The sequence below is a fragment of the Rhincodon typus genome, chromosome 3, assembly GCF_021869965.1.
Source record: "Rhincodon typus isolate 14 chromosome 3, sRhiTyp1.1, whole genome shotgun sequence".
NCBI lineage: Eukaryota > Metazoa > Chordata > Chondrichthyes > Orectolobiformes > Rhincodontidae > Rhincodon > Rhincodon typus.
Genome location: NC_063334.1, coordinates 61,344,804 through 61,356,995, shown reverse-complemented (window position 1 = coordinate 61,356,995; position 12,192 = coordinate 61,344,804). Strand labels below are relative to the sequence as shown.

The 12,192-nt window shown below is 38.7% G+C and overlaps 1 protein-coding gene across 1 annotated transcript in view; it reads left to right on the top strand.

Annotated features, from left to right (window-relative positions):
• Positions 1–12,192, top strand: part of ostf1 (osteoclast stimulating factor 1) — a 42,360-nt gene that overhangs the window by 8,469 nt on the left and 21,699 nt on the right. The window contains exons 6-8 of the mRNA XM_048593501.1: positions 3,396–3,445; positions 6,723–6,801; positions 11,615–11,713. Coding sequence (XP_048449458.1) covers positions 3,396–3,445; positions 6,723–6,801; positions 11,615–11,713 — 228 coding nt within the window. The remainder of the gene's footprint in view (positions 1–3,395; positions 3,446–6,722; positions 6,802–11,614; positions 11,714–12,192) is intronic.

Here is a 12,192-nt window from a genome sequence, read left to right as displayed (position 1 = left end):
AACCATTTCAACTCCCCCTCCCATTCCTCAGACGACATGTCCATCCTGGGCCTCCTGCAGTGCCACAACGATGCCACCCGAAGGTTGCAGGAACAGCAACTCATATTCCGCTTGGGAACCCTGCAGCCCAATGGTATCAATGTGGATTTCACAAGTTTCAAAATCTCCCCTCCCCCCACCGCATCCCAAAACCAGTCCAGCTCGTCCCTGCCTCCCTAACCTGTTCTTCCTCCCACCTATCCCCTCCTCCCACCTCAAGCCGCACCTCCATCTCCTACCGACCAACCTCATCCCGCCCCCTTGACCTGTCCGTCCTCCCTGGACTGACCTATCCCCTTCCTAACTCCCTACCTACACTCACCTTTCCTGGCCCCATCCCCGCCTCTTCGACCTGTTTGTTTCCTGTCCACCTATCCTCTCCTCTATCCCTCTTCTATCCGCCTCCCACTCTCTCCCTATTTATTTCAAAACCCCCTTCCCCTCCCCCTTTTCTGATGAAGGGTCTAGGCCCGAAACGTCAGCCTCTCTGCTCCTATGATGCTGCTTGGCCTGCTGTGTTCATCCAGCCCTGCACCTTGTTGTCATAATTATGTGAAACTTGTTACATTATTTTTAATTTCCAAGTTGCATTCCAAATTTGCAGTTAATGAATTTGTTTTGTGAAGCAGAAGGAGCACACAACATTGGGATCATACTGTTTATCTGCCTGTCTGCTCTCTTTTGCATCATGTACGCTTTTTTTAATGTTTGTGTTAATGGATAATACTGTTTTTTAAAGTTATCATTGTTCTGTTATTTGTGGGATTGCAAAATTGTTGTCACGTTTGATCGTGTGATAGCATGGCAAAAACAACTAATTTGAGATCTCCTGAAATTAATACTAACATTGAATCAGAAAACATGGGGTGGGGGGTGTGTGTGTGTGTTGTTCTGGTGGAGTTAAAAGCGCTATCATGTACAACATTGAACTTCTGACAAACTATTAGCTAAGTCCTTGGGTTAAATTTTGAGCAATGCAGCTGTTAGGGAAATAATAGAATTTAGTCTTTAATATGTCAGTATCAAGCTAAAGTTTAATTCTGAGAGAGTACAGAAGAGATTGAAAGACTATTCACATATTATGTCCCAGATTAATTCAATGCAAAATTGCACTGTTCTGTTGGTTGCAGGGCAGTTTGGTTGAGCACTGAGCAAGTTATTCAGTTCAGATGAAAGCATGCTGAGTGGTGAAGCACAGTGTGTTTAACAAGCAACTTTCCTTTATTAAAATTCACAGAATTCCAGTATCTGCTTTGGAGGGATGCTTGGTTGTCAGACTCAGTCCTTTTGAAATTAATAAGGCAGATCCTATTACTAATGAGCAAGTATATCTTTAAGAATACATATGAAGGAAATATACTCTTTGTTTGCAACTCTTTAGTGCTAAATACTTTATTTTTGCTATATATGAATGTAGAGAATTACAGATGATTGCTGCTTTCATATCAATTACTGTACATTAAGTTATGGCAAGCCTTGGGATCTCAGTCAATCTGGATTAATTGGATCTTATTAAAATGAAAACATGCAGTTTCTCTTTGACTGACTGGTGGAGATTTCAAGGTAAATGTGACAATGATTTTGCAAATGGCACAGTCCCACAAATACTATAACAATGATCAAATTATTTTTGGTGGTGTTGATTGAAGTGAAGAGATTTTCTTAATTCTAAACAGCATCACACTTCATTTGTATAACAGCATTATCACTCAACTTAAGCATATATAAAAATATAGCCTACAGGATGCAAGACCTAAAGGTTACAGCCTGTTTGCTCCTTCCTCAACCACAGTTCAATCAGGATGTAGGTGGGATAGGTTCCTGTTTCATATTTTAACTCCCTCCTCTGAACCAAATGCACCATTGTTTTGGGAGATGGAGTTAATGCTTAAATTTAAAGTTGTTCTTTAACAAACCAACTGTTGTGCCTTAGTGGAAAGTAAGAAGTTAAGGAATATTGTGCTATCAAGTAGATCTTGTCTCCAACAATCTAAAATAAAGCAAATAAAAAATAAATATGCAGTGTCAACTTAGGTTTGGAATAATGGCCTATATTTTGTGTGAGCTGTAGAATAGTACAGCTTGCCATTCAGTTTGCTGACTACTGTCCGCAGGGTTTTTGCAGCATTTGTAAAGGAAACTTGCTCTTCTCTGACATTTGATCCAGTGCAGCTTTGCTCACAAAGGATCAGTGGGGTTTTTGAGGAAGTCAAAACAGCACAGTTCTCCAAGATTGAAGCTTCGACCAAGAAGTGTAACCAGACCTAATCATCTTCTGAAGGAATGAGACTTCACCTTTTGGGGCCAGAGAGGTTATTTCAGAATATTTATCACAAGCATGTTCTTAAAACTCACTCTCTCAGCCTAACTTTTCCAGCTTTTATTGGGAAAGCTCATGTTATTGTATTAATTTCCTAAATAGTTTATCATCGAGGATTGCAAACAGTACTCCGAAACCAAGGAGCAGATTACCTTGGACCACAGCATCAACGTTTTTGCATTTAACATGTACATTTACCTGGTTATAACTGAGTCTGTCATCTATCTCACTGTTATTATGGAAAAATCTGACTGTTTTAAATAGAAGTACACATATCTTTAAATATCTAAATATAAAATTTTTAGTTATCTACAACGTCACTGAAAGTTAATCTAATCAAAACGTAGAATACGTACTCTTGAGTTCAGTCACTTTATAATTTTGTAGCAGGTCCTTAAAAGCCTGAATGTCAGCCCTTGTCCTAAACTCCTTAAGTGCGTAGAAACGTTGGCAAATAGATTGACAGATTAGTAGTGAAACAAATTTGGTGCATAGAGATGAATGAAAATATACTCCTAACAATTTTTTCGTAGGATTTCAAAAACTATTTCCCGTTATATTTTGAGTATAGTATTACCGTAAGTTTATAAAATGCCTTGCATTCTATAGAAATATTCAGTAGTTGAGCTGGTAATGAGCTGAAGATTTCCTCATAGGTTGTAATTAATTAGGTTAACCTTAATGACAGATCGAATAATGTTATACCTGAGCTAGGGCAGATTTTGGTAATGTTGGGCGCTGTTTAGCCAGGCTCGTTAGCAGGATCTGGGGAGTAGAACTGGAACTTCAACTTGGAAATCTTACCATTCAGCATTAAATAATTAGTTAAAAGTGCAATGACATCAGATAAACAACACGTAGAAATGTTGCTAGTGTTTTAGTGCCAGTAAACAGCACGGTTTTAGTTATCTGAACTTAAGCCTTATGAACATTAACATTTTTTGGTTCTGCCACTTGGCACTAAATCTCTTAGGCTGAAATTGAAGGTTCTTGCAGTAATTTTGTGTATTCTTGATTAACTTTTTTTTAAATCTAGGAATAGTGAAAATTCTGCTTTCCCAACCACATGTTGAATTAAATCAACAGGTAAGACAATAAGACTTAGCTTTAGATTTGTCAGATATATCTGGCAAAGTTTTGGTCAATAATTTCTGATCAATAAGTTCAGCAGGAATTTTTAACTCCCAGGAAACATTTTGGTGTTGAATTCTATAACTGAGCCACAAGAATGCCACATCTTGTGTAGTTTAACTTCTCATTCCAAAGAAACTTGAGTAACTAAAAGATGAGCTCGGTTGAGAAGATTCTTTATTAAATTTAAACTTGTTTGAATCTTTTGAGAGGCAAAATGTTCCTCCGTGACAATTTAGCAAAGGCACTGACATTCTTTCTTTGCTTTGAAAGGATCAAATTCAATCCTGAGATTATGATGGTGTAACTGAGGCCCATTTCCATGTATTAGGCAGAATTTTCTCTTCCAAGACCAAATGTCATAGTGAAACCTGAAAAGCAAGGGGGTGTTCTGCTCATGGACAAGGTGGGTTTCCTCACACATTTGTGTTCTTGACTTGTGTGGGTGAAATGCCAAATTTGACGGATAGTAAGTTTTGAAGTTTCACATGGCGTTGGTGTTGTATTTAAAAGGAATCAGGGCAGTGCTTCAATGTGTACCCCAGGAGCATCACTCAACCTTTGCTCATCAGCCCCACTAACCCTTGGAGATTTGAGAGACTGGTCATACGAGTAGCACCTTTGCTTTGTCACCGCTTTGCTGGACGTTCTCCTGAAAGCTGGCCTTGTGGAAAGGAAAGATCTCTTTCCTTAAGGATGGAAATAAGAGGTTAGCCTGACTGATGAAGGCAGCCTGAACAGAAAAGACTGCGGATGTCAGCCCTCACGGGCAGCTCAAGAACCTGGCTCCAATGCCGTGAAAGGTTTGCACAATCTGTCTTTGAGGCTGTCATGGGGCAAGGATGCAACAACAAAGGTGGCCTTTTGAGTTGAGTTTCCATTTGAGTTCAATCCCACTTATTTGTCCTGGTCAAGATTGGCTCATGCCAACAATGTCTCACCTGGGTTGGTATGGTGGCACGGTCAGAATTCATCACTAATACTAAGTATTTCTAGCAACAACAAGCTGTACTGCATATGACTGAGACTTCTCATGAGCTGATTATCATGGAGGGACTTCAGCCCTAACTGACAGTGTACAGGGGGTCCCCAATTTATGAACATCTAACTTGCGAATACTTGCACTTAGAAATGAGATTCCATGCATGGTTGTAACTTTAAAATTCTGACGTGTGAAAATTTCCAGTAGTTACAAATGGCTGCTTTTCATTGTCCTTTATTGTTTTCTGACTTGCATACAATTGACTTGTGAGCAGACTCTAGAACAGAGCCTGTTCACAACCCAGGAACTGACAGTTGGCATTTGTGCAAAGAAATGGCTTGGTTTTGAAGGGCTCATGTAACTGAAGAGGCTTATACTTTCAAAGCTTGGTGAAAAATGTGTACACCATCATGTTTGTGCCCATATATGTTTTGAATTTGTGAACACACAAGATTCCCAGTTCTGGCCAATAAAATTGTGTCTGTGAGTGTAATTTTGGCAGGTTTTGTGTTGATGCATACTTATGCATGCTAATGACTACAAAACAGGGTTCTAGCCATGAAGGGTGGGCACCTGATCAGCCTGACAAGTTGTGAGAAGTTGATAGCGAAACTTTAACCTGCCTTTGGGAAACTGACCTTTTTTTGCCTGTTACCCAATTGAGATCCCCACATGCCCTTCTAAAAGTTTCAGGCAGACCTGGACCATTTGTCTAATTTTTTTTTTTCTCTGATGAAAAAAAAAAAGCTTTAAAAATGACATTGACTGCATAAAGGCAGATTAAAAGTATGAACGATGATTTACCTCATGATTTACAAAGTATTTTGACTGCAAGAATGTTGGAAAAAGAACAGGGAAAAGTCGATTTAGAATGTACTCAAGGTAAATATACCATAGAGGGCGTGCGCTGAAGGATCCACCACTGATCCCTCGGTTGGCTAAATTGCCTGTGAGGAGAGACTTAGGAAACTGGATCTATATTCTCGAGAGTTTCAAAGAAGAGAGATGATCTCATTGAAGTAGACAAAATTCTTACAGGGCTTGACTGCATAAGTGCAGGATGGACTGTTCCCCTGCTTGTTGGTCTAGAACCAAGGGACACAGATTCAGGATAAGAGGTAGGAATACGATGAGGAATTTCTTCAACCAGAGAGTAATGAATTTTTGGCATTCTCTACCTTAGGCTGTGTAGGATCAGTTACTGATTCAGTAAGAAACTTGATGGATTTGTAAGTATGAATGATATTAAGAGACATAGGAACAGGCTTTGATAGAGAATATCGGCTTTGTTCTAGTTGAATTGCAGACCTGGCTTGCAGGGCTGAATTGTTGTGTCCTTTTTTTAATGCCATATTCCTGAAACGTGGCAAGTAATCACAATGGAAATGATACCACTAAGTTAAGATCCTATCAAAAAGCAAGTGTTCACTTTAGGTAGTTCTGTGTTTTTCTGTAAAGAAGCATCACTGTTCTTTAGGAAGATCTAATTTTCCCAGAGGTTACAACTGTTACTTCCTATTTGCCATTGATATAGGCAAACTTGCATGGTTTCCACAAAAGCCTCCACAACTTTACAGTTTATTGAATGTCAAACCTGGTCATTGTTAAATGCAGATAAAAATATTTCATAATAACACTTCACTGACTGCATCCAGGTATTTTGTTTTTCTCTGAAGCCATTGCTTTTCTATTATGGTTGATACATTTCCTTTTCCTGGAATAACTGTTGCATTAAAGCCAACAGCTTCTTTGCTGAAGGATGGATACATTTTCTCAGCGCAATACAGTTCAGAACTTGGATGTAATGTTAAGAGAAATGGAGAGAGATACTACTTCCAGGCTGAATGACATGACCCCTATGTATAACAGTTGTATAACCCAAAGAATTTAGAGGGTTACTCATGTCTTGCGTAGCTAAGCTTATTAGCCATTGTTTCGCAACCAAGATTATTATTGTTTTTAGAAGTCCCAGCAATTAATCCCTGAACGATCAATCCTCGATCTTGAGTGTGGAAGGAATTGTTCCTCCCTTCAGGGAGGCTTAATATCTCCATGGAATGAAATCTGACTTGCCATAGCAAATTATCAGTACTTCAAGTCTGTGTTCTTTGTTTAACAACAATATACCTTTTTAAAGAATATTTTAAATATGTGATCAGTTGTTGCAATTACAAATTAATATTCTGTATTGTGTACCTTTTATAACAATATATACCAGTGTAAATGTTGGGCTGTGTTGCATTTATACAGAACAAACTGGGAGACACCGTTGTGCATGCTGCTGCATGGAAGGGATATGAAGATATTCTAGAGCTGTTGCTCATGAAAGGTAATCTTTTAACTTTGCATGCAGTGTTTTAATTTTATTAACTTTAATGTCAACATATAATGTAATTTAATTTAAAAATAACTACTTTAATCCTACTCTTGTGCCCTTTCACAAGTTAGCTTTGCTTATCTGTGTTTCTCTCCCTGACGTGTAGAATGAATTTGTGCAAGCTCATATCTGGTACAAATGGTTGTTGTTTGATTCAGTTGTCAACTGGTTTGTCTGAACAGTTAAGGACTGCAGTGTCCTAGATTTCCTTCAAATAATCAAATACAAATTGATCATTCTTCTTCAAAGCAAAATCTGGATTTTTGGAATGGAAATGATAGTGATAATTAAGTCTTTGTGGAATCACAATGAATACTTATTTATACTCTCTATTTCTGGAAATAGATGAATTGATTTTTGACCCCGCTAATCAACTAAAATGCAAGTTCAGCAGAGAATGAGAAAAGATGACATTAGCTTCTTGTTTTTAAGGGAGATTGACGATTAGTTTATTGTAGCATGACTAATGTAGATGGGGATGAAATAGATGGCAATTTTGGTAGATCAATTATCTATTATCTCACTGTCCAATTTTATTCTGTATCAACATCAAAGCAAAAGAAACTTGAGATCAGCACACTGGTATAACGTCTCACATTTGTCTATCTGGAGATTTGGGCAAAGGTCTTAAAACAGATTAAGCCTGGGAATGAAGAGGCCATCTTTTGGTTGACACCAGAGGACAGAATCTGTAAGAATTTTGCACATGCTATTAACTGCAGGGCTTTCAGATCTGCCACACGTGCACAACCACTACCCTCTCCTATTCTCCAGACAGTAAGGTGGCTGTTCCACTGGCAAGTTAGAGTCAGGCATCTTCTCTATAAGACCCGAAGGTACAGGAGCAGAATTAGTCCGTTCAGATTATTGAGTCTTCTCTGCCATTCGATCATGGCTGATATGTTACTCAATCCCATTCTCCTGCCTTCTCCCTGTAACCTTTGACCCCCTTACTAATCAAGAGCCTATCTATCGCTGTCTGAAATACACTCCATGTCTTGGCCTCCACAGTCTTCTGTTGCACTAAGTTCCACAGTTTCACCACTCTTTGGATGAAGAAATTCCTCCTTATCTCTGTTCTAAAGGGTCATCTCTTCAGTCTGAGGCTATGTCCTTAGGCCTAGTCTCTCTCAGTAGTGGAAATGTGGTCAGTCTGTCCGGACCTCTCGGCATTCTCTAAAGTTCAGTCTGGTCCCTCTCATCCTTCAAAACTCTATGCAGTACAGACCCAGAGTTCTTCGCTGCTCGTATGACAAGCTCTTCATTCCTAGGCTTATGGTTCTGGAACCCCTCCAAGGCTAGCACAAGATTTTTTTAGCGTTGGGGAGCCTGCAGTCAAATCAGTAAACCTCGGGGTGGGGTGGTCTGGGTGGGATGCTCTCCAGAGGATTGGTGTGGACTGGATGGGCCAAATGTCCAACTTTAACATTACAGGGATTCTCTGATTCTGTGAATTTATCAGATAAGAGGAAGATACCACTAATAGCAAGATTTTACTCCGATAGTGGAATATATTATAAATAGTGGAACATTGTGAAATGAGATTTCCCCACTTAATTTGATGGATTAAGAAGGCTATAATCACTTTATTTTAGAGAATCTCTCAAAATTATGGCAGTTTTGTGTTGAAGTAATCTTCTATGTTAATAGACTCAGTTTTTCTAGTTCAGCTTATGAAACAGGAATCGGATGCTTTGTGATTGTAATAGTAACCCAGTGGTCAGGAGCTGAAATTCTATTTTGACAGGTTACAAAACACAATGAGTTAAATGTTGCAGTTTTTGAGCCACAATGTTTTGTCCTAAAACCAACTCCAGAAAAAAAATCTCACATTTACTTGGTCAACCCTACAGCATTGCACTGAGGAAAGGTGTAAACTAAGTGTACTTTTCAGATGAATCAGCATTAAGAGGGTAATCGGATAACTGGATCAAAGTATTTCAGTGTACTACTTTTTTTGTGGTTGAAATCCTTGTTTTGTCATTTTTGTACATTGTTTAATCATGTATTTGTATTTGCACTGAAATATCTACTTAAGAATCAAAGAAGTGGTGATGATTGCTGTAGGGGATTTCTTGCATGCGGGCTAAAGTGTTGAATTCTAAACTGAGGTCCTGTTACCTCTGGTTGGAGGGAGTAATTACAGCATGTTAAATTTGTGTTTTTGTTATAAATTTTAATGTTAAGAATTGGTGGCTGAAAAAGTACACGTTTATGATAGTACATAATTGTAAATAGGAGGTGGGTACATATATCACAGGAAAAGCAGAAAACCAGACCTGGACAACTGGTTATGACAGCACATGGATTGTTGACCTTATGCAGTTCTTTTTCAATGTTCTAGAACTTGATCTAACTTACATGAGTGTTATTAAGTTTGGATTTCTTGGTGATGGAGCATTATTAGCATCTAAACATTTACTTTCTTTCTCCTCCTGTTAACCCTTCCGACCAAGATACGTTTTTGACATGGGGAGGATATGACTGTAAGAAGCATTAGTTATTTCTTCTTTCAGATGGTCTCTGAAAATTGTAATTGCTGATATTTCAGCATGCGCATTAATGGGAGGGGTTCTGTCCATATGATACAATCTTCATGTGTTTGATTCAGTTACTAAATATAATGAGATGCACCAATTCCACTGACTTGATTCAGAACATAACTTGTGTATTGCTTAAAAAAGAATCATTCTGTGGAAACTTTGTGCTTTGCACTTACTTGGACAATTTACAAAAAATACCAATGCAAAAGGAACACTGCTTTTTATGTCGTATGAGATGCTGACTGGTTGGCAAGTAGACTCTGACAGAAGTGTTGCCGTAGAGAATGCACTCGTTAAATTATGATTGATAGATAATGCTAAATTTTAAGGTTGAAACCAGGCAAGTTGACTCTAATTCATTAAGGTCTTGCCCTGAAAAATGAACCAGTGTGTGGCTGTCACCATTTTATTCATTCGAGATGTGGGTTTCACTTGTTGAGCTAGCATTTAATGTTGTTTTCTAATTACTTTGGAGAAGGCAGTGGTGAGCTGCCTTCTTAAACCGCAGCAGTCCCTTTCGGTGTAGGTGCACCACAGTACTGTTAGGAAGGGAGTTCCAGGATGTTTGAGTTGTTAAATTGTTGATTTTTGTTGAGTTGAAATGGGCACACAGTGTATTCCATATTGTTGAGTGTGACCATTCTAAATTTGTCCACTTAATTCTTAGAACACTCAGGGTTGTTAATGTCCATTGCAGAATGACAATTAACTGTTGTGAGATTTGCAAACCACGGGCTGGTTGGGCGCAGCTTGTTGCAAACCATTAAAGGAATGTGTTGTTTGCCGAACTTTGGGATATACAGCCTGCGTACCTAGTATCTCACTGGCATTGAAATTCATATACTGCATTACTCATTCATGTGATGCTTGAAATGTCTTTTTGGCTTGATGGCAGTGACCTGTTCATGGCAAACAATACTCATGATGCTTCTGCACAGTAACAGCACAAAACATCTATCTTCACCTGTTGCTCAATCCTTTGAGGTTCCTTCCCCTTCTGACGTGGACTGGGCACTTTTCTGGACCAAAAGTGACAGCCTTTAGTCCGCCAGAATGACCCCGAGCTTCTAGCTGCCTGCCACTTCAACACACCACCGTATTTCCATGCTTACACTCATGGAGCAAGTGGTTCAGCCCATGTTTACAAGGCTGCTATAAAACCAATTTTGAAGTGTGTGAAACTGTCGGAATTCCAGTGCATATATTGGCCAGTGAAGGTAGACTTCAGGAAGACAGTAATTGAGATACCCTTGTGTCAAATAGAGCTGATAGTTCGTCCCGATCCAAAACATCAACTTTCCTGCTCTAATGCTGCCTGGCCTGCTGTGTTCCTCCAGCTCCATACTGTATTATGTCAAGAAAAGGAGCTTGTGACATTTCAGAGGTGAATTTGAGTGTAGGATTGACTTCATTAAGATATCTAAAGAAATTTATGGATGCAGCTAATAATTCAAATATCGCAAATGTTTAATTTGCCAATTGTCAACTTGGAAGGGTTACTAGTTTAGTTGTCATTCCATTGAAGTAATGTTTCTCGTGGACCTAAACAAAAGTAGTTGAGAGCTCAGTCTATGGGGATCCCAAAGCACCATCCTTTCTTTGGGCATACGTCGGTGTTGTTAAAACTGAAATCAACTGTCTGAATTAGTTCTTATCCTTAATTTCAATTAATACGGATTCTCAGTGTGGTGGGTCCACATTGCCATGAGGGGCATAATAGCACACCTCTTTCAAAGATGGGTTAAAATTCAATTTGTTAAAACTTCAGACACATCTGTGATGGCAATTTGAAGTCAAACTGCCTTTGTATTTTCTATTGGATTGGCAATATTTAATACCTATTCCTTCTCCAAAAATATATATATATGGAAGTATTACATTTCAGTACCATGGTCATGCATCATTTTACTGAAATCTAGTGGATGATCTTTGAGGCAGTGGCATATCTTAGTGTTGGTGACTGATGACAGGACAAGAAAGATGTGGTCATTTGCTGTCCAAGTACAAAACACAGGACAACTCGTATCATAAGTGCGGCCATCCAAGTATTTATACATTGAACTTTTACCCTGAGAGATCCATTCCTGCTAATGCTGCATCTATTCACACTGTCAGCTGAAACTGTTGAATCGTTTGAGCTTTGATATCAAGCTTTAACTATTTCAACAGCCATTTGGGGAAAAAACCCTAACCTCATGTATAATTATTTCTCTTATCTTTAGGTGCCAGGATAGATCTGAAAAACAATGAGAATAAAGTGCCGCTAGACATGGCCACCAATCCACAATGTTCTTCTCTTCTTAAAAAGAAATCTGGGCAAGGTAAGGAAGAACTGTCATGTAAACTTTTTAATGTGTTGTCTTGCACCAAGCAAAGTCATTGTAAGTAGCCTGGACACTTGCAAATCATCAGTCCTGCATTAGAACTTCACAAAGGAAATCTCTTTTCTCTTTTTGAGTGCCATTGCTATCTAAGCACAAAAGTGTCAGGTGATATTTTGTTAATTTAGAAATATGTATTCTTGGGTACAGAAACAGTAACGTAATGTAGGATCTAAGTTCCAACAATTTATGGTTTCATGAAGAGGAACCGAAGAGCTGAGGGTCATGATATTGTTTATATGTGCTCTGTTTCTGAGTCCTTTCTCATTGGATCATAAACTGACGCTGTCTAGGAGGTGTTCAGCTCATTGCTCCTGTCCCAGTTCTTACATCTAACTATCCAAATAACCTTATTCAATCCTCCTTTTAATGTTGGTATTTAGACTGCTTCTACTGCCCTTTTAAAGCAATACATTAAA